The 27,378-nt window shown below is 45.8% G+C and overlaps 1 protein-coding gene across 2 annotated transcripts in view; it reads right to left on the bottom strand.

Moving 5' to 3' along the window:
• Positions 1 to 1,619: 1,619 nt before the first annotated feature.
• Positions 1,620 to 27,378, bottom strand: part of LOC8023401 (aprataxin and PNK-like factor) — a 40,048-nt gene continuing 14,289 nt past the window's right edge. Inside the window, exons 5-11 of one of the 2 annotated variants that reach the window (XM_029991129.4) lie at positions 23,162 to 23,500; positions 20,948 to 21,229; positions 17,938 to 18,173; positions 15,307 to 15,467; positions 8,650 to 8,874; positions 6,235 to 6,320; positions 1,620 to 5,660 (exon numbers count right to left, since the gene is read on the bottom strand). In XM_029991129.4, coding sequence (XP_029846989.3) covers positions 5,476 to 5,660; positions 6,235 to 6,320; positions 8,650 to 8,874; positions 15,307 to 15,467; positions 17,938 to 18,173; positions 20,948 to 21,229; positions 23,162 to 23,500 — 1,514 coding nt within the window. In that variant the 3' untranslated portion in view covers positions 1,620 to 5,475. The remainder of the gene's footprint in view (positions 5,661 to 6,234; positions 6,321 to 8,649; positions 8,875 to 15,306; positions 15,468 to 17,937; positions 18,174 to 20,947; positions 21,230 to 23,161; positions 23,501 to 27,378) is intronic. The other variant, XM_029991130.4, reaches the window with a different exon arrangement.

The raw sequence follows: 27,378 nt of genomic DNA, 5'->3' as shown, positions 1-27,378 counted from the left end.
GCACGACCTACTTCTCTTGAAACTGAGTAAACTTAATATCGATCCTAACATCTTGGGCTGGATTAAATGTTTTTTATCTAACCGCTCACAATATGTTTCTGTCAATGCGCATGATTCTTTTACTACTCCTGTAACGTCCGGGGTACCACAGGGATCTGTCCTAGGGCCTCTCTTGTTTTTAGTCTACATTAACGACCTCCCATCGCAAATTGTCTCCTCTATTAAATTGTTCGCGGATGACTGTGTACTTTATCGCGTAATTACTAGTGCCCAAGAGTGTGCTATACTACAGTCAGACCTCGACGTAGTTTCTTCTTGGTGCGCTGAATCCCTAATGAAGCTTAACGTTACTAAATGTAAAAGCATGCGTGTTTCGCGACTCTCTAAAAACACTGACCCTGCCATATACATCCTTAATGATATACCATTAGATGCTGTTGCTTCATACAAGTATCTTGGTATTCACATAACTCATAACCTTTCCTGGAACATGCACGTCGACTATGTCTCTAATAATGCTAATCGTATGCTTGGGTTTTTGCGGCGCCATTTTCGTTCCGCTAATCTTCCCGTCAAACTGCAATTATATAAAGCCTTAGTCAGGCCAAAACTCGAATACGCCTGTTCTGTTTGGGATCCGGGTCATGTAACATTATCACACATTCTCGAATCAGTCCAGAACCGAGCAGCCCGTTTTATCCTTTCTAATTATTCTCGTACTGCTAGTGTTTCATCAATGAAGACAACTTTGGACTTACCTGACCTTGCTTTACGCCGTAAATACTTTCGTCTTTGTCTTTTCCATAAAGTCTATTATTCTAATCCAATTCTAAAAGATCAACTACTTTTTCATCCGTCATATGTGTCACCTCGCCACGATCACCAGTGTAAGGTTGGCACGCCGACATGTCATACGAACATCTATTTTGACTCTTTTATTCCAAGAACATCTAGCGAATGGAACCACCTCCCTGCCTCCATCGTGTCCATCCAGGACGTCACATACTTCAAGAAGCTTGTCAACGATTTCATCTGTACCACCCACTCCTCTCTGTAGAGCCTCCGGGCATTGAGAGTATGAAAATAAATAAATAAATAAACCCTAGTTTTTAGGTTTAATTTTTTTCTTCGTGAAATCTACTATAAAATTTTAGTATGATAAATACACCACCTAAAGACACCTTCACGAAAAGTTTCAATGCTCTCCATTCATTGGTTTATTCATACGAAAGATTTTGCGCCTGAACGGCGCTCGAGCACACCCTGTAGTTGAGCGAATGGAAGAAAAGGCGAGCCTCTTTCGCACTATACTCCGTTTCACCTTCCGTCCGAGCACAGCGGACGCTAGGAGCCATCCCAGCCAATGCGACGTTGAGGGAGTGTCATGCGACCTTGAGCTCCCTGTGTCGCCCCGCCCCACCGGCAGGTCACGCGACTTTCTGCCGGCGCTGGATCGGCTGGGATGGCTCGTGGCGTCCACTGCGCTCGGACTGAAGGTGAAACGGGGTATAGTGACATTAAAAAAAAAAAAAAAAAATCTTTGCTTTCAACGCATCGCCATACAATAAACATTGCATGGCCACTCCTTTGGAGCAGAAACGTCCAATAACACGGCCAGCTAAGATGCAGAAATATCTTTATTTCAGTACCACTGCGCCGTTGGACAGACACGACACCCCACTCATGCCAAGTTTCTCCCGCGCTGCAAGCCTTCACTCACACGGCGGAAAAAAAGTGCGGCAAGAGCGTCGGTTGCTTCGAAAAAGGCAGAGCCGTCCTTGCATAAAAACACTGCGCAAACCTTCCTCGGCGCTGCCAAGACACGCTAATATATTGCAGGCTTCAGAAACCGCCACTGGGCAGTCGTATCAAAGCGGGAAGACACGCAAACACGCACACACAAGTACTGCCACATCAAGATTCCACCAACAACGAAAGGCATGTGAACTAATGAAGTCCCTCGAAAGGGAAGTGGGAAAGGGAAAAGAGGTTTGCTACCGCCACTGCTGCCAGTTATACTGTAGTAGTAGTTGTCTTAGAACCACCAATGGATAGCAAGTGTAGCACAGGGCGTCTCCCCCAAAAATTTGCAGCATTTTTCTCGCCGCAGAAACAAATGATGCATCGTCGAGTGCTCGGTTTCTGCTGAAGCAGAGTGCTAGCGGTCACAACCAGATGCCTAAGTTTCAGAACCAACCCTTGTCTCCATAAATAAGTTATGAGCAACTTTCTGGAAGTTTTAATGCGAAATGGGGCACACAATATTCACTTCCATGCAAACTTCATTGTCCATCATTCTTTACAAAAAATTTCAATGAAGTTGTTCAGAATTTTTGAATAATACAAGGCCCAGCTTTGAAATGCTGGCAGCTAGTTGGGACCAATAGGGCTATACTTGGGTGGAGACAGAGCGTTCGGCAATCCAGAGGCGAGAAAAATGCAGTATATTATTTCAGGGACGCCCCATACCTTTCTTTCAAGCCTATACATAGGTAGGGGGTGCTCTTGGTTTCACTTGTATTTTGTATGTACATGGTCCGAGGGGGCGACTCTCTAACTGACTTGCACCTCCTGCAAAAAATGACATTCAAGACTCGTCGGCTGCATGAAACAAAGGGTTCAAAGTGATCGTCGTAATAAAGAGGAGAATCTTTGATCAGTGATGCGGTTATTAACAAAGGAGTGGAATGGAAGTCACTTCCGAATCGCTAAAGGTACGACGCTTCGAAGATGACCTTGGAAATGTGAACTTCTGTCACCTAGACTTTCAAGATGGCTTCCTGGGCCGTCTTGAAAGTATAGAGGTGACACAAGACGCCAACTTAACCCTTTAACTGCCATGAGGAGCCTAATACATCAATGTTTTGTCTCTTTAAATATACCCGAGGGATTTATATTCCATACCACGTCAGCAGAACTCAACAACCTCGAAAGAGGAGATCCTGTTGCCTATGTCCTCGTATGGCAGGAGCATCTTTAGAGTCTGTTTCAACTACGGTAGTAGTGAGTCTACGGGCGTGTGCTTGTAGATTTGGCAGGTTCTCTGGCTCAGGCAGCCGAACAACGTCCTAAGGCGATGCTCGTGCTGTAGCCTTAGCTCTACTACCACAACGAGATGAAACGGAGTCTCTCCGAAGCAATGACTTCGGGATTCTAGGGCCTCTATTACTGCTCGTAAAATATATGTTAATGGAGGAACAAAACTTGTCGTGTTTGGCAGTTAGAGGGTTAATGCACAGAGGGATATGTTTCCACAAAAGACACTCTCTTCAAAACAAGACGAGACCTTTTCCTTGCCTCTGCGTCTTAGTCAATGCTAAAAAACTACGTGAAGGAGTGTGCGATCGCGACGATTTCACTCCGCATGTGCCGTACAAAGACGGCTCTGCGTCGGTGCAGTGGGGATTCGAAACGCACCCCATGAGGTAAAAGAAACATTTTCTCTCTCTTCCGAATGCTCAATGTGTTTACCACGTGACACGTCTTGTGCTCGAAATTCCAGATGAAGCATATTCGCACATATACACGCAGGCATGCAAATGTACGATTGCATGCACACACACACTCACTCAAAAGAAAAACAAACACAGAATACATTTAGTAGCATGAAAACAACAAAATTGTTGTCCTAATGCATACATTAAAAGGGAGCAAAGAAAAATGCTAGGGGAAACATCAAATCACCAGAATAATACAAGCAGATCTTGCTCCATATCTTGATTTAAAAAAAAAAAAAGGAAGCGAAATTGCACGGGCAGTTGCAATGCAAGCACACGGAGACATTCGATGATGCAGTCGATGTTGATGCCACAAAGTTGGAACTCCAGCTGCCACATATGTTCCACACTTCGACCTTTGGAAATTGGGGGGGCTCAAACGATGCCCTCCAACACAACGACGTGTCGATTGCACTTGAGCCAGTGGCAAGGACTGGCCCGAGCAACAACTCGCATTCACTGGTCGCAACGCGTCGCGGGAGTCGCGCGACTTCTTCCGACACTCCCGTCATCTCAGGCACGACTTCCGTCGCGAGCACTCGGCTCGTTCCGTCTTGGCAAAGCGGATGCTTCTCAAAAACACCATTCAAAGCACTTGCACGTGGAGATGTATCCAAAGTCATGGAAACTAAGGTCGCCGCCGCCGAACGCTGGCAGGCGTCTGTGCAGGCCGGTTGCCCTTTGTCAATCCAACTTGTCCAACCGGTTTTTTTCCTCAAGAACAACAAAAAAATCTAACATAAATTATGCAAAAATTAATGCGAGAGACGATGCGCCGGCGTCTTCTTTCCTTTCTCGAAAAAACGGAGGGCGAGGGAGGCGAGAACGAAGCACAATTGTCCGGGAATGACAACCGAAGTTTTGATCTTGCGACGGAAGCATAGGAAACAAATGCTCCCGAACCGCCCTTGACACTGCTTACGACACCCGCAGGAAGGGGATCCATTCGCTGCGCCCAAGGAACCTCGAACAAAAAAAGATTGGACTCGTCCATGCATCGCGGGGCATGAGCCACACTCCGCTCACCCCTATGCAGACGGTATGACAGGAGCTACGCATTCATTGGACCAGTCGACAGCCTCCCTTTTATCGCTCAACCCCGCTCTCCGCGCGTGTTACAGGCGGGAGCGCAATCACGTGGGGAAAGGCAGACGCACGGCTGGTCCACCAAACACGCAGCTTCGACCACACTGTCCTTTATTGACTGGTTCACACACCAGCGTTTGGCCGTGACCGAGAACATCGTGCAGCCTTGTCCTCTCTATCTCTCTCTCATCGTGGAGAGGACTACGATGAGCGATACTGAGAGAGAGGACATTATTCTTTTGCGATGGACTTGAGAACCTTTAGAAAACGTTATAAACCATTGGTTCTCAAACTGGGTTACTGTTTGCCAGACTACCCTCCTAAGTTCTGCGAATTCCCAAACTTTCTTGACTGTCCCTGCCCTCAGGTACTGTTTTAGCAGATCTGAGCCACCCATTGTTGCGTAATTAAGGGCCAAATGCTCCCAACCATCGGCATTATTTACATTGTCGGTAAGCTCCTGTACCGTTTTACGGCATCAATGGAGAGACCGGGAGGGGCTCTTTGACCGCCATTCGAAGTGGATGGGGCTCCTCGAGATGGACAACACGGTACACGCATTCTCATGGATAGAGCACACGTCCGATCTCGCAAATACCGCGAGACCTTCGCTCCAGTTGCACGCAGTTCTGGGGCCACCGCGCAGATTGTGCCAGCGTGTCATCTCGGGGCAGGCGATCGCAAGGAAGCATGGAGCCGCATGATGAACTCGGTCGCAACCGAACGGGAGCACGCGAACCAGCCCTCGAGGGACAAGCGGAGCACGGAGAGGGGGAGACGGCGACAGAAAAAGACGCGGAAAAATGGAAAAGCGGCGCGTCGGCGGAGAAAGACCTGCCGAATTGTCATTGCGTCACGCGCCGGCGCGCACAGACTGGAGTTTGACGGCGATTCAGTCGGCGGCGGCACTGGGGCGTTCCGAGGTGCGCGGTTTCCGTCTGGAAAATGTCTTGGCGGCTTCCTTGGTGCCGTTCCCGTCTCCTCCGTTTTCGCTGTCCTCGTCTTTCCAGTCGTACTCGTCACCAGATGCCTTTTCGTCGTTCGAAGAGCCCCCCTTGGCCTTGCCGCCGCGTTTGCCTGCGCGGGTGAAAGTGAAGTTTAGAAAGACATCCGCCGCGGCCGACGTGCTCCCAAACAAACAGTCTCTTAGTTTCAAGTGCGCGGAATGTCTACCAAACCGCTTCCCCTCGAATTCTCCCACTTTCTCAAGTTTTACCCAACGTTTCTATTAAATTCCCGGGTTGCCACAAAAGAGGACTACTGAGAGGACGGGGTTGTAGCCGTCGTACGGGCCATTCCCGTTTAATCCGGTGAAACGGGGCTCACGCCGCCTGGCGACGCCTTGGACGACCGTGCCCCCGCGACGCATCCTGCCTCTCCATTGCGTGGTGCTGTGCCGCCCGTGTTGCCCGATTTCCCCTAACATCACCTATTTTCTGACAATTTCTGTGACAATTCCAGATTTTTTCAGGTTGGTAGACACACTAATAGATGGCACCAGGGTATTCTCTCGTCATAACCAGTTACGGGCACACGCCACATGCTCGGTCAACCTTGACTGCGGTTGTGAGAGGCAACCTTCATTTGCACCATCCTTTGTTGCTACCCTAGTTTCATGCTAAATTTCATAACCATTCTAAATTCCTCTCACCCTTTTTGCTGGCAGGTGTCTGACTTGCTGGTGCCTTCTTTGTGGGGGTGGTGTGTTTGAAGTTCTTAAGATGTAGTGCATTCTTCCTGTGAAAACACAAAGGACAAGGTACACTCAGCAGACTGCAAGATAAATTTGCACGAAACCCTTCCCCCCCAGAGACCCTTAAAGAGATATTACAACAAAATTTTGGCACTTATGTTTTGGTTTATACTTGTTCAAAGCAGCAGTATCACATCGGACACATCAATATCTTATTAAAAAAGACATAAAAAGGAATTTTAAAACAAATTAAATGATTAGCAAAGAGCACCTGGAGGATGTCGCTAAAGCCTCGTTTGTAATGTCTGTATAGGAACCTTGACAGGTAGTGACGATAACTGCCTCGCCTAGAACTATACTTGATTTGAACCTGACGTCCTCCTGACGGCTCTACGGCCAGCACAAGAGAAGAGGAAAGGGAGAAACTCCCCACTCATTGGGACTCTCTTTTGTGTGTCCCAGACGTTGCCATTTTCCCTCTACAAGATTATAAAAGATTAACCCGTCACTCAAAATTCACACAAACGCAGTTTTGCAGTGGCCCGATTCGCTGGCGTGCTTCGACCGCTTCAGTGGCGGGAATGCCCTGGGGCATCGTGACGACGCCAGACTAGCCACATCTTTGCTCATCCCGAGACAAACCACGTCACGATTGCGCCGGACGTGACATGCTCTCCGCTGGCTGCTCTCCGAGCGCTTGCCAGAGTGGACCGTTTATAACGAAAAATACGGCCATCAGGCTCAAAACACAAACATGTGATTGTCATTTACGGATACAGTGGATCACATTCAGCCTATTTTTCAACAAGACGGGTATATTTAAAATTTCGTTAAAGTATTCCTTGGAAGACCGACCTACAGAATCGTCTTCTGCCGCCAGAAACCGGTTCCCAGTTTCCTTTTCTCCATTCCCTCTTGCACTCTTCTCTCCACTCCCCACGGAGTGGATCTACGAGCTACTCCCCACAGTAAGGCAGGGGTTCCTCCTTTCTCTCGAATGAAAAGAAGGAATTGAGGGAAAGTCTACTCCTTTCTGGTTGTGCGTCGACCTTTAAGGGAAAACACGCACCAAAAAAGTCAAATTCTATACCACTTGACTGATTCTAATAAAAATATGCAGGATAGGATTAGATTACCAATGAGCCCATCTGCGCAAAGTTTATCATTGCAAGTCAATTCTAGAAATTACTTACAATGACTGCAAAGTCCAAAAATTAATCAACAAACAAAAAAACAAAACACATTTTTTTTTTTTTTTTTTGTGAGGAAGATGGCTAACACTGTTTAAAAATCAAACTTCGTCGATTTGTCCAAGAGTTTGAAGGTTCGCCGAATCAGTCGAACCTCAGGTTTAACAAAATGAAATACACATGGCACAGAAAGGCAATGTCCTTCTGTAACATCCATACTTTCAACACTGATGCATGGGTCAATATGACCTCGGTGAGGTCCCTACAATGCGTGGCTATTTAGTGACTCTATTCTATGCTTGAACAAGCCAGTGGTAGTTGAAAGCAACCACGTAACCACAGTTGAGGAAGGGTGTTGAACAACAACACTGTCAACAGGACGACAGTTCAAAGCAGTCCCAAAACCATGATTGAAAGCAACTGAGGTTGAAAGCAACCGAGGTTAAAAGCAACCGAGGTTGAAAGCAATCGAGGTTGAAAGCAACCGAGGTTGAAAGCAACCGAGGTTGAAAGCAACCGAGGTTGAAAGCAATCGAGGTTGAAAGCAACCGAGGTTAAAAGCAACCGAGGTTGAAAGCAATTGAGGTTAAAAGCAACCGAGGTTGAAAGCAATCGAGGTTGAAAGCAACCGAGGTTGAAAGCAACCGAGGTTGAAAGCAACCGAGGTTGAAAGCAACCGAGGTTGAAAGCAACCGAGGTTAAAAGCAACCGAGGTTGAAAGCAACCGAGGTTGAAAGCAACCGAGGTTGAAAGCAATCGAGGTTGAAAGCAACCGAGGTTAAAAGCAACCGAGGTTGAAAGCAACCGAGGTTGAAAGCAATCGAGGTTAAAAGCAACCGAGGTTGAAAGCAACCGAGGTTGAAAGCAACCGAGGTTGAAAGCAACCGAGGTTGAAAGCAACCGACTTTGAGAGCGACTGAGGCTGACAGCAACCGAGCTTGAAAGCAGCTGAGGTTGAAAGCAACCAGGGTTGAGAGCAACCAAGCAACAGGAGCTCTAGAGGGGCATCGAGCAACAACACTGACAGCAGGGTGACAGTTGTGAGCAGCCACAAAACCCCAGTTGAAACCAACCAAGGTTGAGAGCAACCAAGCAACAGGGGCTTTAGAGGGACGTCAAGCAGCAACACTGACAGCAACACAGCATGCAAGAGTGTGAGGGCGAGAAACCCAAGGATGTGCACCTGAAGCAGCCTGCTCCCCACCGACACAAGGGTCTGTTGTCTTCCTCGTCCTCCTCCTTGTCCTGGTCCCTCTTGCCCTTCTTCCCCTCCTCCGCAGCATGATTCTGCCGATTCTGACCCTGCTCGTCTTTCTCCTCACCCCCTTCGTCTTCCTTGTCCGATGACTCCCCCGCGTAGTCGGAATCGCCCGGGTGGCTGAACTGCTTGAGGTGCTGTCCGCTTTTCCTGCAAAAAGAGAAGATTGGTCGCCTCACCTACAGCGGAAACACCCCACGTCCACCGGGGCTCCTGTAACTTCCCGCTGTCTGAACACGTGCCCGACGAAGTTGCTTTTACCGCCGAGAACTAGGCAACTGAGCCATCCGTCCCTCTGGAAAAACACTTGCCCCTTTCCACGCTATCGTCGCAAAGGAAGTATTAACACAGAAAGTATTGCGCATTGCTCTTTGGCAATGTTGCGCATATGAACATGGTACTCACTCTATGCCTCGATGGTGCGAACATCGTCGTGCGTCTCTGAAAGAAAACCCTGGTACAGCTAGCTCCGGAGTGAGATTGGAACACGAAGTTGGCGTGTCTTCTGACTGCAAACCTCAAGTGGCTATTTTCCGTCTCTCCATTTCGTCCGATTCGTGTGCTTCTTCTCTTCCCCCTCCGGCACACTCTCCAACCATACATTTCCTTGTGTATTTTCCTCACAAGTGTCGAATTTTTCGCTGTCAGGTCAAATAAATAGATAAGGAAATAAAGAAATAGTGATTACGTCTTTTGTAATGTATTCACATGACTGAATTTTTCTCCGAGGAAGAGATTACCATATTTACTAAAATTTAATGAGTTTTTTTTTTCAAATTTTCTGTTACCTAATGTTGGCCCTCGCGTTATAATCGAGTCACCGTGAAATTGGCTAGCCATTTTGAAATAATTCTGTGTACCAGCTGTTGTGTTTCTGTGAGTGCTGAAGTGGAGACCGCCCAAAAGTACCTTACTCTACCCAAGGCGCAGAACCCTTAAAGGGGCACTGACACCCCAAAGGTTGTATTTATTTTTATTGTCTAAAACGATGCATGTTGCAGTCATAAACACGAAAAAAAAAACGCATCGCGAAAAAAAATTTTCCCGCCTTTCGCCTCCTCGCTTCTTTTGATCGGTGACGTCAAGAATCATGAAATTTAGAAGCTTTGTAGGCGACATCTGTATAACATTTAATTACGGCAATCCTAAAATATGTTTTTTAACGCAATTGCGAACGCACTACGGCCCTTCTTTTTGAAATACCAAAAATCGGGAGTTCGTTGTGGTGCCGTCTCCTGGATTTGTATCCTCCAACGGAAAACAGGCAACACCGCTCAAAACCGGTCCGCCGCAACGCCGGCGCTCGCTCCTTTCCTCCTCGCTTTGGGTCGCCATGGCAACAGCAGGGAGTGGTGAAAGAAAGTGGACTCTCAGGTCTCCGCAATTTTTGACGTTAAGGCACCGGCGCCGATCGCGCGGGAACTTCAAGTTCGGCCTTTGGAAATTGTTTTTTTACTTCACAAATACTGAATTCCCAAATTTCAAATTTTGAGGGTAATGTCCCGGCATCGTTTTCGATCGTTTCGGATAATAAAAAAAAATATGATTTTGATGTGTCAGTGCCCCTTTAAGACATCAGGCAGGTGGTGGCCTTTGCCGAGGGCTCTAAACCCAAAAAGAAAAGACTTCCGGAAGCCATGAGACGATCTGGGACCATCAGCCCTCGCAAGGAAAAACACCGGCGTGCGCATATGTGTCTGTGTGTCTGTCGGTCTTGTGTTTCAATTCGAGTGGCAAGAGCGACGACACCTTGCATCAGACACCGGAGCATGGCAAGAGCGGCTATGGGTTGCATCATCTGCACCTCGCTGAAAGAACACAGGGCTAGTGCATCAGCCGTCCCCGCACCTTGAACATCATGTGAACATTCCAACTCCGGCGAAGGCTCCTCTTTCTCAAAGGGCCTTCTCGCCCTCGGGCCATATAACATGGTCTTAGGGAGCCCGAAGACGCCGATTAAAATGTCGATCAGCTACCTGTATATCCACAGTAAAAAAAAAAGTTCTACTTCAGTAATCCCCCTCCAGGTCTGTTTCCTCGGGACTATGCGATCAGCGAGCCACAGCCCCGACTCCTGGTTCTGCACCTGAGTTCGTTCCCTCCCAGTTGCAACAACCCGCTGTTTTTTAATACTGTCCTGGCAACATATGCTTATATGGTTTCTATCAATGAAATTAGTCGAATCCAAATCCGAATCCATCAAAATGTTTTCTTAGCCAACGTTGGTTTTAGTAATTGCAGTGATGTGATTGGCCTAAGCCATTTTAGAGCACTTTCAGCACAGCCAAAACAGTGTTTTGGAGCAGCAAATATGGCTTCTGGAGCAGCCAAGACAGTGTTTCGGAGCAGCATAAGTGGCTTTTGGAGCAGATATTCTTATAAAAATAAAAATATTCATTTAAAGTGCTGTACAAATGAAGGGCACTTTGTGTTTTGACTTCTGTAGTGTTCTAATGTGACGTGTTGTGAAGGAAGTTCCTGCTTGTGTTTTTACTGCTGAGACATCTAACAAGTGTGCAGTGCTGCAGGCATTGCCGAGCAAATCCGAAAAACTGCTTGCCACCGTTTTACTGGTTCCCGGCGTACCAGATTTTCGTCTAAAAAAAGCAAACGTAAAAAAAAAAAAAAAAAGATGGATTGCAAGCGTCCCGGCTGGTGCCTCTGCTGTGCAGTCAAGTTCACAAACACGTGAGGGCAACTTCAACAGGCTTGCAGTTGTGCGTGCATCGTCGCGCGAGCGGAGACAACGGCTGTTCGATCGAAAATGAAACCATGTCACTCTGCTCCGTCGCCAAATGATTCCCAAACATACGACGAAAAACATGCCAGCCGCGCGTTCTTGTCAGGCAGGCAAACAAGGTACAAGCTAAACACATAAAAAAAAAGCAAAAAAGAACCAGAACGCATCGATGCAACACATCGCAAGACAGGGTCAAAAAGTTCTTGGAGCGCTTTTTGCAACGACTGAACTCGAGACAAACAAGCGCGCTGTGCGGGTTCAGCGTGCATACATTGCCTTCTTTGTTTTAGCTCACTTCTCTTCACCAACTTTCTTTTGCAGCGGATTTTTCATGTACCAAAATCCCTCTCGAAAGAAAGCCCATCGAAAGAAACCTAGGTAATCAATACTTCGACGCAGCAGTCTTTGAGTTGAAGAGGGATTTTTGTAGTAATGCATGATTAAAACGACAGGAATTTTGATGAACATGCAATGGTACTCAGTTTCATTTTAGAAAGCGTCATATCTGCAGCGACGTGTGGACGGCAGCACCCGACGTCGCGTGACCACGGTGACTAGAAGGCAGGGACCAAATATAGTTTTCTCACGACTGGTGCTTTCAAGAGAGAGTGCTTCAGTTCACAAAGTAACTCAACACAAAGCAAAAACGCGGTTTCGTTTCACAGCATGACGGCACGGCTGGTACCCGGTATGCTATAGCACCGGAGCCTCCGCACACACCCGCGTCTACTGCTGAAAATTTAAAGAAAAAAAGACGAAAGACGAGATCCACGGGACGACGAGAGCGCGAAATGCCAGATGGCGGGAAAACCATGCAGGACCGGATGGACAATTGATCAAGGGTACTGGTGTCGATTGGCTGCTTGCGCCACATAACACACGCAAGCTCAATAAGGTGCTCAGTTTAGTTTCAATATTGAAATGCGAACAAAATTTTTTTTTTGAGCAGGCTTGGCGCAAATTATTCATATTTTGGCAAAATGTAGCAGGATGTAGCAGGGTTAGCCCCTTGGCGTAGTTTGGTGCAATTGGCACAGCAATCACATCACTGAATTGTTCTGTTCTTTGTCGCCTTAAATCTGGCAGTTATGGTGTAGTTCTGGTTGACTTCATTGCTCTGCACTGCTCTAAGGGTCTGAAACATTTTCTTCTCATGTCTTCGCGACATCGAACATTCTACCGAAACCGATGGTAACGCAACATGCCTAGTACAACGCGAGCTTCAAGGAAAATGCATCCTGTTGGCGCTATAGTCGGTTACAAGTCAAGAAGGTAGGAGAAGCTCCTCCCACAAGTGTGATGCGCCCGTTTCAAATCTCTCCGCAGTCGAAAGAAGAGTTCACTGGAAACGCTCCTTGTTCCGCTTCAATGGATTCCCACTTGTCTCCGATCCCACTTTTTACGAAAGCGACCTTTGTATTCATCGGAGAGGGAACCGAGCCCCTGAAAGCAGCCTTTGTATCCATCGGGGGGGAAGCTAATCCCCGAAAGTCGTATTTGTTTCCGTCGGTGGGGGAGAACTCTAATCTCCCTCTCGTGGCTTCCACAGTGCTAAGTCAAAGTCGAAAGATAAAGCAAATATGTACAGAAAGGCAAGACCCTCCTCGCGTGTTGTCCGCGACGTCACGGAAACGGTGGGACGCTATTGGATGCAAAGGTGGCGGAGGGATATCTGATTCCCTTTGAGGGGCATTTGCCGCTACCTTCTTAACCTGTAACTGACTATAGAGCTAGGCACCTCCACCACAACTTGACGGAGAACTTGACCTCTGGTGACGACGACGACGAGTGGCTGAGAACTTTCCCGAACTTGGCAAGTGTTTTTCTGCGACGTCTTTCAAATAAACAAACTTTCTTGCGCCTCCGTTGGTCTTGCATTCGTGGTTTTACTTTTCTTGCGGGACAAAATGAAAAATTACCCCTCGCATTAAAACCGTGGTCACGCTAGAGTCGAGTAAATATGGTGAACATAGAGTCCTGAGGTCACGTGTGCCTGTCACGGCTTGCGGGGAGCCGTGGAGAATCTGCGACCGTCCTGCAGAATATCTGCAGTCCTGTTGGAATCCCCGCTCTGCCTCCTTTTGGGGTAGGATTACGGCTAGCAACGTCAAGCTGCGAAAGTGCCTTTTTCCTTTACCTTCTGTTCTATGAGCCCCTGAAGGTTGCAAACATGTTCACGAAAAGAAAGACTTTGCTGACTCAACTACACGCGACTCCATCACGCAAATGCTCGCTCAGATTTTCTGCACCACCCCCTCCATCTTACGGCCTTTTCTCCTCGCTGGTCTATAACATACTTGGTTTTCTCCGGAAATAAAAATCTGTCGTGCAAAAAGACCATTTTCATAATCCTTATTTGCCTTAAAATTGTTTAAACACACCAACAGCTGAACTAATAACCCAAATTAAAAGTAAAAATCATTTTTTTGTTTTTTGCAAGGTTGTTGAATTTTTAAATGTTGTTCTTGCAGCTTTTTTTTTTTTTTTTTCATATTTAAAATTTTTTGGTAACGAGAAAGTGATATCAACAGCAGGCAGGGGTTCACTCTTTGCACAGTAGAATTCGTTCCTAACTGATTACGAGGGGTTTGGTGGTCTTTGCACACTTCAGTTCATCAAAGTCACCAGATGCATCCATGGCATATTCCCCAATCACGCACTAATTTTGAACGTATAAGAGTTAAATATACGCTGCCCGAACTACTAAATCAACTTGCATCCCTGTGTTCCTTTTATTTTTAAAACATTATTATTAATGTTATTTCTTTTAAGTGTCCTCTTGTCGTCGTTTGCCTCATAGGGGTACCAAGGGCTCGTCAAGCTGCATAAAAGCAGCTCTTTAACTCGAAACCCCACCGTCGTTCATAATGGAAATAATCAATGATTCAAGCTCGCTCCAGCATTCACGCATCAGCATAAAACAAATGGACTACACACGCCTCCCAGTAACCAAGTATCATTTCTAAACACATATAATAAAGGAAGAGTCAATGCATAGGTTTTCTTCTTAATAATCTAGAAGGAGAGCAAACAGCACTTGCAAGCAGTTGAGGTTTACGAGCATCACATGAAAATATTGTAGGCAAAAAGTTGTCACTTTACTTCTATTCCGTGTAATTTTGGCGTGTCTGCTTCCGCGACATTCCGGCAATTTCAGGTTCCGAATTGGAGGCGTTCTACTGCGTTTCTTCTTCGAACGGTAAGCCCTCGTCCTCTCAATCCAATTGCGAGAAGCATTAAAAGTCTGATGAAACGGAAGAGCCAGCGCTCCCATTGCCGCTACCGCCAAAGCAGCCGACATGGAAAGTGACCATCTCACATGCTTCGCTTGCGCAAAGAGCTTAATTTTTAAAACTACAAACACCTTCATCAAAGCAAAAAGCTGTGCGAATGTCACAGTTTATGCAGACTGAAACTGAGAAAGAGGAGGAGATCAAAGTGCGCGGGGACATCAGACAGCCGAGCTCTGACAAATGATTGGTAGGTAGACGCAAAGCTAGCCGCCTTCGTCTTTACTCGCTCTTCGAACACGTATCAACGCCAAATGCAGGCATCAGGCGTTCGCGTTATAAAGCGTTCGAAGAGAAAGTAGAGACGAAGAGAACCACCCACTAATCATTCCAGTCGGAGCTCGGCTCTACGGTGTCCCCGTGCACTCCGACCCCTCCTCTCCCTCAATTTCTACCCGCACAGTTTGCCAAAAACGCGACAAATAGCATTACCTTCCATGGTGCACGCGGTTTCGCTTTTAGACGGGCACTTTTGGGTGTGTAATCGCCGCCGTAAACGTACGGTGACGACCATCCAAGGGTTAGAGAAGTCCCGCCGAGGCCTGCCCTCACCTGAAGCACTTCTTGCCGTACTTGCAGGACTCCCTCTTGGCTGGCGTGCGCCTGGTGGGCCTCTTGAGGGGTGCGTCGTCGCTCTCCCCCTCCGAGCTCTCCCTCTCTGAAGATGCCCTCCTCCTCCTCTTTCTCTGGACGCGTGTCCTCGTTGCTGGTTGCTGCAAAAAAAGCGTGGCTCTGAATCAAAATGTGCTCAAACCGTCGAGTATGTGAAAGCTCGCCCAGGGGTCGTCGAAACTGAGCTACTACTCAAAACAATGTTTGCTCGAAATGGGTCAACCACGCACCCAAGTGCCTCGATTTTTTGCAAAAGCGTGACACCGGCAATAAGACTAAGCGTGACATACATCTGCATTATCAGAATCTTGGAGCTCAGCAGAGTTTTTGACTGCAAGATAAGTAATGCCTCATTCTTAGCTAGCCTTGTTCCGTAAAATACACCCATATGGTTGGCGACCGATTTTTAGGACACTGATAATTCGGATTTGTTCGACACTTCAAACCCAAAGGAGGAACTCTGACCTACCCGATAGAAATAGTGCATGTTCACGACCAATGTTCCAAAAAGCTTGAAGTTTGAAAGGTCGATTTTTTGGACAAAGTTGTCGCGAGCGAACACCGAAAAGCTGCCATTTTAGATTCTATGTCAGCTTCACATGGATTGGCTTGATTCGGCAGTGCTACTTGAGTACTGCTAAGTCCTACCGCTTGGTGACGCTACGCTACAGCTTTTTTTTCCCCCTAGCTGCGTGTCCCTATCATCATCAATGTTACCATTTTGCTTTGTTCATTGGCTATTCCACAGTTCTGGACATGCGCCTCTTATTTAGTCTTGGTAAATCGTGTTTTTGACTATGCTGCCTTGGACATCATGGCCCCATCTGTTCTTCCGCCGCTGCAAAGTGTCTCTAAGAAGCGTGGAAAGTTCTTGACCATAACACTAGAAAAGAAGGCAGCGATTCTCAAGCTAACAGAGAGTGGCCAAACGCAAGCAGAGGCGTGACCTGAAACAATGACGCTACTGACGGCTTTTTTAAGCCCGCTTAGACGTAATAAAGGCGCGTTTTTTAATCTGCTGATTTTTGAGACTGCTCTATTCTTCTAAAATTTTTTCAGACCCTGCAAAGTCCGAAAAATCGGCTGGCGACTGTATACACTGTGCACCTTCTGCAAGCAAGTGTGCTTGAAGGGTTGGTTCGTAGAGGGCTAAACTTACTTCGACATAAACGTGCGGGTCTTTTTCTGAAGGATCCGTTATCGTAACGAATGAAGTGAATGAATTCCTCATTGGTATATGGTTCTTTTTACCATTTTACAGTTCAACCGCATGTCCTATCTGGAGGCAACCTCAAACTGAGCAGACTCATAATTATATTTTTGAAATGAAGGCACAGCACGACAAGACGTGACTTTTGAGGGCTTTTGTTGTTACACCAGAAAGATTGACGAGACCACATCTCCTACTGCTGATCCTTGAGATGCTTTTTGTATCGAAACAGATGGATGAAAGGAGAGAAACTGGCAAGATTTTCAATTATGCTGAAGAAAAGTTTCCAAACCAACTGCTAACAAATCGCATTATAAACCCCCAGTCCCCTCTGCAATGCCTCTGGCTTTGGAGGCATTTGAATATAAAAAATATATAACTGGATAAATGTATCACAAAAGCAAATGCTATCTGGAAATATGTCAGTAATAGGAATTTCTTTGTTAACACAAAAAAAAAAAAATTGAAAAAAAAAAAGAAGTGCACTTGAAGTAATAAAATATTTTTTGGACACGATTGTGGCCGACGTCAGGGCACAATAAATATGTAATAAATAGTCAGCTAATTACCTAAAACGCACTAACTTTTTTAGTATTCCTTTTAGCCAACCTTAATTTGCCATTGAAAAACAGGAGCGCAATTTTCTTTTCTAAGCCTAAAAACTGCTCAGCATACTTGGAAGTCGGGACATAAATCCCCTGCCGAAATGTGTCGGCAAAAGAAATATTAGAAAAAAAAGTGAATTTCATGCAATGAATTCACTACCTGCGGTGTCACACTAGTGTCCCCATTACGTTGAAGGAATTGTGCCTCTATTTTGAGTGCCCCAGTTTAACAATCATTTTCAGTCTAAACGTCCCACAGGGATGGCTCGGCTCTGTTCCACCCAACGATTTACTGCAAGGAACACGACGAGCCAGCCACCCCGATGTTTCTAGATCAACTCAGTTGCAGAGGTACCCATAGATGACTGCTTTCACAAGCGATACCGCTCTCTCCCCCAAAGGTTTGTATCTTCTCCAAAGAGCCACGGTCTTCAAGATGCCTGTTATGGTAACTGCAGTGTACTCCGCAGACTCTCCAATAAATGTTTGCCGAGAAAGTAAGGAAGAGGAAAAGACTAGAGCGTGCGGGGACGTCAAGAGACAGAGCTCCGATCGGAATGATTAGTGGATAGACCGAAAGCTGGCTGCTTTTGTCTCCACTGCACTCGTCGAACGCGTTCAAATGAGGAAGCCAAAAGCCGGATGCCGGCATTCCGCATTCTAACACGTTACGGGTCAGATCCGGCGGCCTGCAGCGTCCATTACTGAAAAGGGGTACGAGGGTAACAAGGCACCAACACCGTCTGTGGCACGCACCTTCTTTTTGCGGCTTGATGAGCGTTCCCAATCGCTGGCCGAGTCGCTGTCCGAGGGCACGAAGCGGCGTGCCACCCGCTTGGTCTTGCAGTTCTCCTCTTCCCAGTCGCTGCACGAATCCTCCTCGTCCTCGTCGTCCTCCTCCTCCTCCGCCGCTGCCCGTTTCCGCCGCCGCCGGGGCTTCTTCTCCTCTGCGCTGTTGTCCCACTCGTCGTCGTCGCTCGCCACAAAGTCGTCTGCCGAGCAACAAAGGCGGTAAACACAGGGGCCATGGAGGTGGGAAATTTCTGGAGGTGACATGATCCCGCCAGGGATGAAGTCAGAAGTGTGGAGGGACACTCCCCCAAAGATGACCAAAGCCAGAAGACGCTATTGGACGAAAAACTCTTTTGGTCACCCTCGGGCCGAGGGTGACCAGAACAGCTGTTGGTGCCAAGTCAGCTCTCCTTTTCGTCGGTGATTATAATGAGAAAAGGGTATTGTATATTGCCACATATACGTCAACCTTTCCAGAAATCGGTTTCTCAAATTAAGAGTTCTAACAAATGGGTATCTTTAAAAAGAAAAAAATTACTGGTCAGTACTTCGGGAGGGGGGGTTTAGGCCTATTAACGACGGGATGTTTTGGTGGCACCACGCCACGGGCGCCACTAGTGATGTGGCGCCACCAATAAAATCAATCATAATTAAAAATACACCCTATTCACTGTGGTAGAGGTAAAACACTGGGTATTCTATTTTCATCATCCAGATTTTTGCACTAAGGTAGAGAACAGCACACCACCATCCCCAGCACTTCGACACCTCAGCGGAAAAAGTGTTTGTTAGCACAACTACGCGTGCCGCGGTTTGAAGCTTTGGTTTCAAGCTCCTAAAACAAATGTCACTTTACCAACTAAACACAACGGGTGAAACAGGCTTTGCCGTGCGTTACCCAAAGAGTGCATGAAGCGAGCTGACGAGCCGAGGAATCCAAGACCTGTGCGGCCTGTCCCAGTCTGTCCAGGGACGCCTTTTTTGCATGTCGTCAGGGCGCAGTCACGTGACAACAGGGATCACATGACCACCTACGTGCCCCCTCCCCCCTCCATTCCCCCATCTTCTCAGTTCCTGTTTTTATTTTTATTGTGTTGTCCTCTCTCACTCCCAGGCATTTCTCTTCACGTTTAGTTTGTTTGATTGTTGCTTTTTTTTTTTGCTACAAGCTAGAATTTGGACAGCACGGTGAAATGAATGAGTGATGTGCGTGCTAACACCCAGTTGCCGGCAGAGCAGTTAATATCTACCTTTGTGGTTGCGGGTCTAAAGAAACATGTTTGTTTAACGCAGCTACGGTTTTTCACAGGGTTTTTTCATGTAAAATAGTTTTTTGGAGAATAGATGTGACCCAAGAATTGCATCATGGTGAGTGGTGACATGCGCCAAGCTATAGTGAGTGCGAAAAATTAGGGCGCAAACGAGCTGGTTAAAGTTTAACATAATTTAAGACAAAACCACTCGTTTCCATCGCATCAATAGCTTTATGACATGTGTGTTCATTCCAAGCGCGGGGAACGTTGCGGATTACTTTGACATGGCACAGGTGGCATGTGGAAGCGACTGTGTTGGAAGATGTCCGACATCAGTGTTATGCAATCGAGAATATGCGCATGTGCTGTCCAAAACCTTTTGTACTATATACGTGCTATGTGTATCATGTTCATAAGAAAATAAGAAATAAACATTGCAGATCTATAGGGACAGTTGGTTCAAACAAACTTGATAAGTTACATACATTTCCAAGGGGACGCACCGAGTGAGACTTTGTGTGTTGTGTTGTCCTTCGTCTTTTCCCCAGTCTCAGAGTTTTGTCTTAAAAAAAAAAAAAATAGGTGCAGTCTTCAAATTTATTTTCCTACTTGTGGTTTCACTTCTGCCTTTCACACGTTTTGTTGTTATATTGTGACCATGCGGTGAACTACTATGAGCCCAAGGTATGAGTAAGCGATTGATAAGTTTGGGCGTTGACTTATTCTCTACAAATTGTACAAGGTATTCGTCTAGACATTTCCATGGTTTATCATTCTCTGAATTCGGGGGTGCTTTTTTGGGGTTTATTTTACTAGAAATTGAGTTGCTTTAACCTTGTTGAGATTTTTCAGACAGTTCCGGAGCACGGCCTCTTCATCGTTGTTCGACATTGCGAGCGCGACTCTACCAACGTGGTTTTGTTTTGCAAACTTTTCTCCTTCAGCCCTTCCAAAATAAACAAAAAAAAAGCAAAAATAAACAGACGAGCAGGAAGGTCACGAAAAAGAAACCAAAAGCGGGGAAATACACCAAAGAAAAGTATGAACACAATAAAAAAAAAAGGAACTTTAAGGGGGGAAGAGGGGGGGGAGGCTGAGGGCGAGGGGACACGTAGGTGGTCACGTGATCTCCGTTGTCACATGATTGTGTCCCGACGACGTTCAAAAAAGGCGTCTCCTCTGTCCTACCTTGACGTCACAAACTGATGATGATAGCTGGAGAAGTGCAGCAATTTATGGTAAATGTAGAAAACTAACTGCATGAGAACCAGGTTTGAAGCTCTGAAACGAAGAAAAATCGGCCCTACTCTCTCGGCACAGATAGTTTGGTTCAGATAGATTTGTGGGACAGCCAGCATCAATACAGAGAGCAAGTCGTCTGGTTCTTGTGCAGGAGTTGTGGTGACATCAGATTGACGTCAAGCTCCGACTGGCTTTGATTGAAAGGATAGTCAGTAGTCCTCAGTGCTAGATAGATGCCTTGAGGTCTACCCACTATTTTTTCCAATCAGCCAGTAAGAGCTCAACGCTCTGACATGATCGCAGCCCCCGTGCTGGAAGCAGGCGAACATGCGCTCTAAATAAAAATAAAGTTTCCTCGCTCGGCTTGATTGACAGTTGAAGACATTGAGCACCTTCGGAAGGCCTTCAGGGACCCCAAAGAGACCCCCATTTGAGAACCACCACACTACAAATAGGACGGACAAGCTCCGGACACTCACCGAGCGATATCTTCTGCATGGTGCTCCGGTTCTGCCTCGACGAGCGCCCGCCCCTGCTCCCCTTAGACTCCCGCGACCCTGTGACGCCCTTTTCCTCTTTTGCCTTGGGCTTGTACTCTTCCTCCGACTCGGACTTCTCCTCGCCAGATTCCTCGGACTTGCCAGACTTTGCCTCCTCTTTGCTTTCCCCTCCGCTCTCGGATTCCTTGGCGGGGGGCTTGCCACGTTTCTTGACGGGCTCCTTCTCGGGCACGGAGGTCCGTCGGGTTTTCGACGCCGGCTCTGCAGACGGCACGGAAAAACAATCATACCATACTTTTTGGTGTATAACAGCCTAGCTACAAAGGCACTCTTAACTGCTGTTAAGTTTAACCGAGGTCACACTCGATTGTGGTTAAGAAAGCCTGTGAAACAAGGTTATACTCGGCATTATCTGCTAACCATACTTAATTAGAGGGGCACGGTCTAAAAATCACAATTCTTTGGAAACAGTCATGTTTTTGAAAAAAAAATAGTCTGATCAGCTGGTATAACTCCTGAAGAATGCTTTGAAAAAAATTGTATTTTTGTAGATAAAGTATTCACTCCAAAATAAATTATTTCCGACCTACCGGCAGCCGAACGCATTTCATATAAACAAACAAAATAACGGGAGAAGCTGTGTTGGCTGCGGCATGGGTCTGCAGTTTGCTCGCTTTTGTTAGTGAAAAGTGGTCAAGATAAGACGAATGACGCTTTCGAATTTCGTTTCCAGCTCGGGTTCATTTCAGAAAATGATTTGGAGCATATTTCGTTTGTTTTGGATATGCCAATAACCAGCGTAAACGTTCATCTGATGCTGCGTTTTGATCGCAGTCGCACGGGAACTTGATGATTATCGACGATAGTCCTGCCCGTTCTGAACGGACAAACAAATCCCACTTCTGATACCATGTTATGTTTCAGACTATGTTTATTTACAGCATAGTCTTGAACATAGAACTGAGATGCTGCTTCTGGTCAGTGTTCGATGGAATGTTCGAGAGCGTGCCACATCACTTCGTCCTCGGCGGGTTGCCACGAGAGCACCGAGCCAGGGGGCGCTGGCTGTTAGTCAACATACATAACAGTAGGGTATGAAAGAGACTTTGGTGCCGGTTTTGTTGGCTGACACTTGCTTCAGCCAACGAAACCTTGACCGCCAAGCGCAACCGACTTCCGTGTGTATACAACTACATTTTATGAAAAGTTTGTAAAAAAAAAGTGCAAAACAAACATATGGCCATATAAAAGTATCGTAGCTGGCGGCATAGATTCACCGAGCTCAATATTTTACGTGTGTTTACAACATTTTTGTAAGAATTTTTATAACAATAGCAGCCTTTTCACTCCCCTGCGGAGGACTCAATCGTTTTGGATCACTTCAAACAGCAGCGCTGAGGTCTACAGTCACTTGCTTTTTCTAACAACTTTGCTAAGACTTCTTCAATACCCGAGTCAAATAAAAGTGAACATGCTCAGTCGTCGGCTTCCATTTTATTCAGACACTGTCTGCCACAGGAGAAAAAGTGAAAACTGCTTAGGAGCAGCTAAAAATCTGCACTTTTTTTGCCATTTAGTAGGCACCTCGAGAAGTATTATTAATGTAAGGGTGTGACTGCCAATCCAGCTGAAGAAACACCATTTGATACAGGCGAGTTTTTATGAATTTAGGGCATGCCTGTGTCCGGATAATCATATATGATTTTCTTTACATTGAATTTGGGAAAATGGGGCTTACAGCAAAACTAAACTCTGAAGTTCAATCTGAAATCTGTCAAAAACAAACCCCAACAAACTCTGAATTTTCCACAAAAAATAAGCTCCAAAAATCACCCTCCGAATTCCACGAGGAATGAACTCCGATAACACTGAACTTTACACACAACACAATGCAGGTTATTTGGCTCTTGGAGAGTGTAGCGAACCATCTAGAAAGGACAGCTCTGCCAATATTTTTTTAGCTACCCAAGCTAAGGGGCACCACCTGAATGCTGGCGATTTCCCAGATTCCAAAATACTACTCCATTTTTCCCAAGTTCATTCTAGCTAATTAGAAAACAAACACAAAACAAAAATTTGTTTGAAGCAGAAATCAAAACTTTGGTTCCTGCACAAACAGGCGCATCAACCACAAATTGATGGCTACTTATAACTAAATTACTCCCCGATGCTCGGCGAGCTAACGCCTCTTACCGTCTCGGTTGCTCGCCGCTTTCCCCCTTGGCTGCGCTGCCGGCTTTGGCTTGCTTGCGGCCGACTTGGAGGCACTCTCCACTAGCCATCGGGGAAGCGTCCGCTTTCCTTCTGGCTGCGGCTTCGTCTTGGATTCGTCCGAAGGCGCTCCCTTCTTCTGCGGCGGCTGGGTTGCTGGCTTGCGGCATACCTCGGGGCTGGCCTCTTTGGAGCTGCCTCGCTCACCATTTTCGGCCTTGATGACGCTCTCCTTGTTGTTGCTGGAGTTGTGGTGGGCCTCGGCACTGCCGTTCTTCTTGGCCTCCTCAGCAGGAATGGCTGCGGTTGCCGGCTTCTCCGCTGGAGACGAGAGGAGGTAAAGAATTGTCACCACCAGCTTCACTGCAAGTCTTAACAAACTCTTTACAAAATTGGGAAATGACACGGAGATTATGTGCAGCGGCCATTAGTTGGTCCCGTCACTTCCGGTGTGAAGCCTGTGGTTGGTTCCAAGTTAGCGCCGAGCACTGACACAGCACTAGTGTGGAATGCTTTTCAATCCAAGTACACTCCGAATGCTGACAGTGCGCTCGTGTCCAATGCATGAACACAGTGCACGTCCCACTAATGGTGACTGCACATAATTTATGCCTCATTTCAAAAAGGCTCTGTTGAAAAAAATAATAAAAAATAAAGATAGGAAAGTGTGATGGAACGCCATGGAGAGCGTTACGAAATTTGTAAGAGATACTTCAGAGGACAATCTGTACAAGAGTGGTAAATTTAAAAAAAAAGCATGAAATTCCAAACAGCAAGTGTGGAATTTCATGCTTTTTTTCTCAATTTTGCAATCACAGGGTCGGGGGTCCAATCCCTGATAGGGATCAGACCTGATAGGGATCAGACTCATGACACCACGATTGCGAGCGCAACGTTCCATCACTGTGCGGATTGGTGGAGAGATACAAAGCTAGCTGGCTTTGCCTTTACCACAATGACATTTGCAAACTGTACAAACACGAACGCCAACGTTAGGCATCACAGCAATCTTGGTCAAATGATTTATGGGAAGGAATGAGAAATCCACGACTTGCACACCATAGCGTAAAGAAAGAACATAGTTTAGAATAAAACAACATGCTATAACCAAAGCAAAGAAAAAAAAAAATCTCCATGTCCACTACCAACCTTGAAAAATGCCGCTGAAACACATTGCATGTTTCAACTGCTTCCGCTAAAGTGCAATTCTGCATTTTTAAGGGGGGACACCACCTTAAAATTGCAATTTTTGAGAAGAAATTTTTTTCTATTTTTGTGCATTGTGGTTTTACAACTAATAGTGTATACTCCTGCAAATGTTTATTGCAATACCTGAAGTATGTACGGAGAAATAAAACATTTTCGGTCAGCCAACGGTGTAAAATCACGTGTTTTTGAAATGTGAAACTTCCGTTTCCTATTTTCAAACTGCTGTAGCTTTGCACCGGTATGCCCTAGAGTGATGATCATACTCTAGTTGGAAAGAGCATTTCTTCACAGTTTCAGTACATTAAACATCTTTGCTCGAGAGTAAACTCTATTCGGGCAAGAACACCATAGGAGTCCAGCTTTCACGTAGAAGAGGTTATGCATATGGCCAAGAATCGAAAAGCCCACCCTGATTGAAAACAAAACTGTCTAAAACCAGCATTCATTTATAGAACGCCACGTGGGTTTGTCTGCTTTGTATTTCAATGATGCTTGCCCTGCCCATACTTGCTGATATAGGTTCGTGTATTGCAAGCCATACCCAATTCCTCACTCATTTCACAATCAATGTCCAGATGCCGACAACAAAATGACACTCAAAGGAAGCGTTTTAAGCTTGGACTCACTCAGCAAAGCCATGCTGGAGATTGGGTGTAAGCAGAAGGCACCATCTATGCTCTTGGTGCCTTTTAGAGTCCACCACCACCAGTAAAAGCAAATGTAGTGGTGTGGAAACTTTAAACAGGTTTTTCTCAGTTTCACTTTTTTGCAGCAACTTTCGTTTTAGGAAATTTATCAATTCAATGTATCGCTGAATGTATTTTTTGCTGCGGATGTTCCTGAACTGAAATTTAATGAGGAAGGGGGCTAGATATTTATATTTCTATTTAAATAAAGTTCTCATTGTCAAAAAATAGTTTTGATGAGGAGAAAATGCCCCATTATGTGGAATGCTTTTCAAATTGACATTTTGCATAAAAAAAAACATGGATTTTAAGGTAAAAAAACATAGATAGCCTTCCCCCCCCCATATGTTCTAGTTAAGGCTGAAGCTTAGACATGCTCAATATTCTCCAGCAATTTTATACGATAGATTTCCTTGCCAAGTGAGGCGGCGACTTACATCAATAGCTGTGTAGCTTATCGGAAAATAGTCCTACAGAGATGAAATTTCATAGTGTGCATTTAAGCAACGAGATGAATAGGTCCTCAAAATTTCATCAATATTGAGAAACTGGTTTAAAAGTCGACACTTGAAGGTGGTGTCACCCCTTAATGCAGAATTGCACTTTACAGATGCCGATTCAGGTTTTCTACTCGTTCAGGGCACATCGTGCATCGTCGTGCGACTCGTGGTTTGAGTCGTTGCGTCGCACAAAGTCACGATGTCAGTGACGTTTTTTGACCTACATTGCATTTTGCACTTAGTATACAACGAAGTCAAAGCTACGGACACGAGCGCATTGCTTTATATACCGTAAAGTTCCGAGAAAACGCCCAGCCCCAAGAGATCATCCATCTTGTTTTTCTGGCTGAATATCTGTAATATAAAAGTTCCAAAACATTGTACACCCCCCCATTCCCGTCAGACGTCACGCGATGTCCGACAGGAATCGCATCAACCATGCAATTTGCCGTACCAGCACATCTGACAAGTGAGTTCTAGGCTGGTTCCACCGGTTTTGTCTGCGATCTGCGTGTGCGATATTGGCTCCCGTAACACGAGAGTCGTTCACACGTGTATGCTGCACCATGAAATGTGTATCTGGTGCGTCTGCAATCTGCGGTATCCATTTCCGTGACGTAAATTTAATAGCGGATTCCCGCGTTTTTGTGCGTGATCTAGAGTTTTTTGCGAGTTGGTCCCATGTGTATATTGCATTGTGAAATACGATTCTACTGCATTTGCGATCTGCGGTATATTTGTACCCGTAACATACGAGTTTGTAGCGGATTCCTGCGTTTTGGTCCGCGATCTGCAGATGCAATATCAGTTCCCGTGATGGGCAAGTTTGTAGCGGGTTCCCGCGTGTTAGCTACCAGTTTTTGTTTATAGGACTGGCTTTTGTAAACAAAAACAGCTTTTCAAGTTTCTTTCTTAGCTTTCTTTTCACGAAAAGACGACTGAATATATGAACGCGTCAAATGCCCTCGAGAAATTTTATTTGCTCGGCACCACCGTTTCGACAAAATTGGAATTGACAAAGAGACATCTAAGCTTTCTAGCAAATGCCTGCTCTTCCAGATAGACCCCGTACACAGCTTGCACTAACGTCCCATCAGCGGCCATGGTACTGACCTTGCCACCCGGTGCACGTCGACTGCAGCAGGCATTTCGCAGCACCAAATTAATTTTTTTCCACAACAAAAAGCAAGAACGATTGCCAGCACTGTCCAATAACGTCATGCATAAACAGCGTAAAGAATAAAAATCAAAACTATTTATATCATGATTTAAATTTTGATTTCAATCAGATCAGTTTTACTATGACAATTTAAATCAAACCTTTCCTGCAAATATGATTCCGAAAATTTGTTTTTATTTTTTGTTTGGCTTTCATGTGCATTTGTTTTGCATTGAAATAAATAAGAAGAAATCACCAAGCAAGAAAGATTTACATTAGACTAAACACAAGCAAAAAGTAGTGCTGTTCTGAGAAAATCGGAGCAGTCAGCTTCCTTTCTATCTTCCATTTTGCTTGTCAAGTTACCAATGTAACGTCCTGCTGCAAGCAAATCAAGACGCAGATGGAAAACTGATTAAGGCCCCATTACACAAAAATTAAACCGCAAAAAAAAGCAAATACACCTTTTAAAGCGGTAGCTTTATAGAGTCAAACAACCTCAGGAGCTGCGTAACCATGAAATGTGTAGGTCGGTCAGTCCGTTACCATTAACACAATCAAAAAAAAAAAGAAAAAAAGAAAAGCAATTAGTATTAGCGATTAAATCCCGGTCACTGGCAAGGAAGCAGAAAGCTCTGCTGACTG

This window comes from Ixodes scapularis, unplaced genomic scaffold (genome assembly GCF_016920785.2).
Source record: "Ixodes scapularis isolate PalLabHiFi unplaced genomic scaffold, ASM1692078v2 PGA_scaffold10__122_contigs__length_95168666, whole genome shotgun sequence".
Lineage (NCBI taxonomy): Eukaryota > Metazoa > Arthropoda > Arachnida > Ixodida > Ixodidae > Ixodes > Ixodes scapularis.
This window is presented reverse-complemented; position numbering and strand designations above follow the sequence as displayed.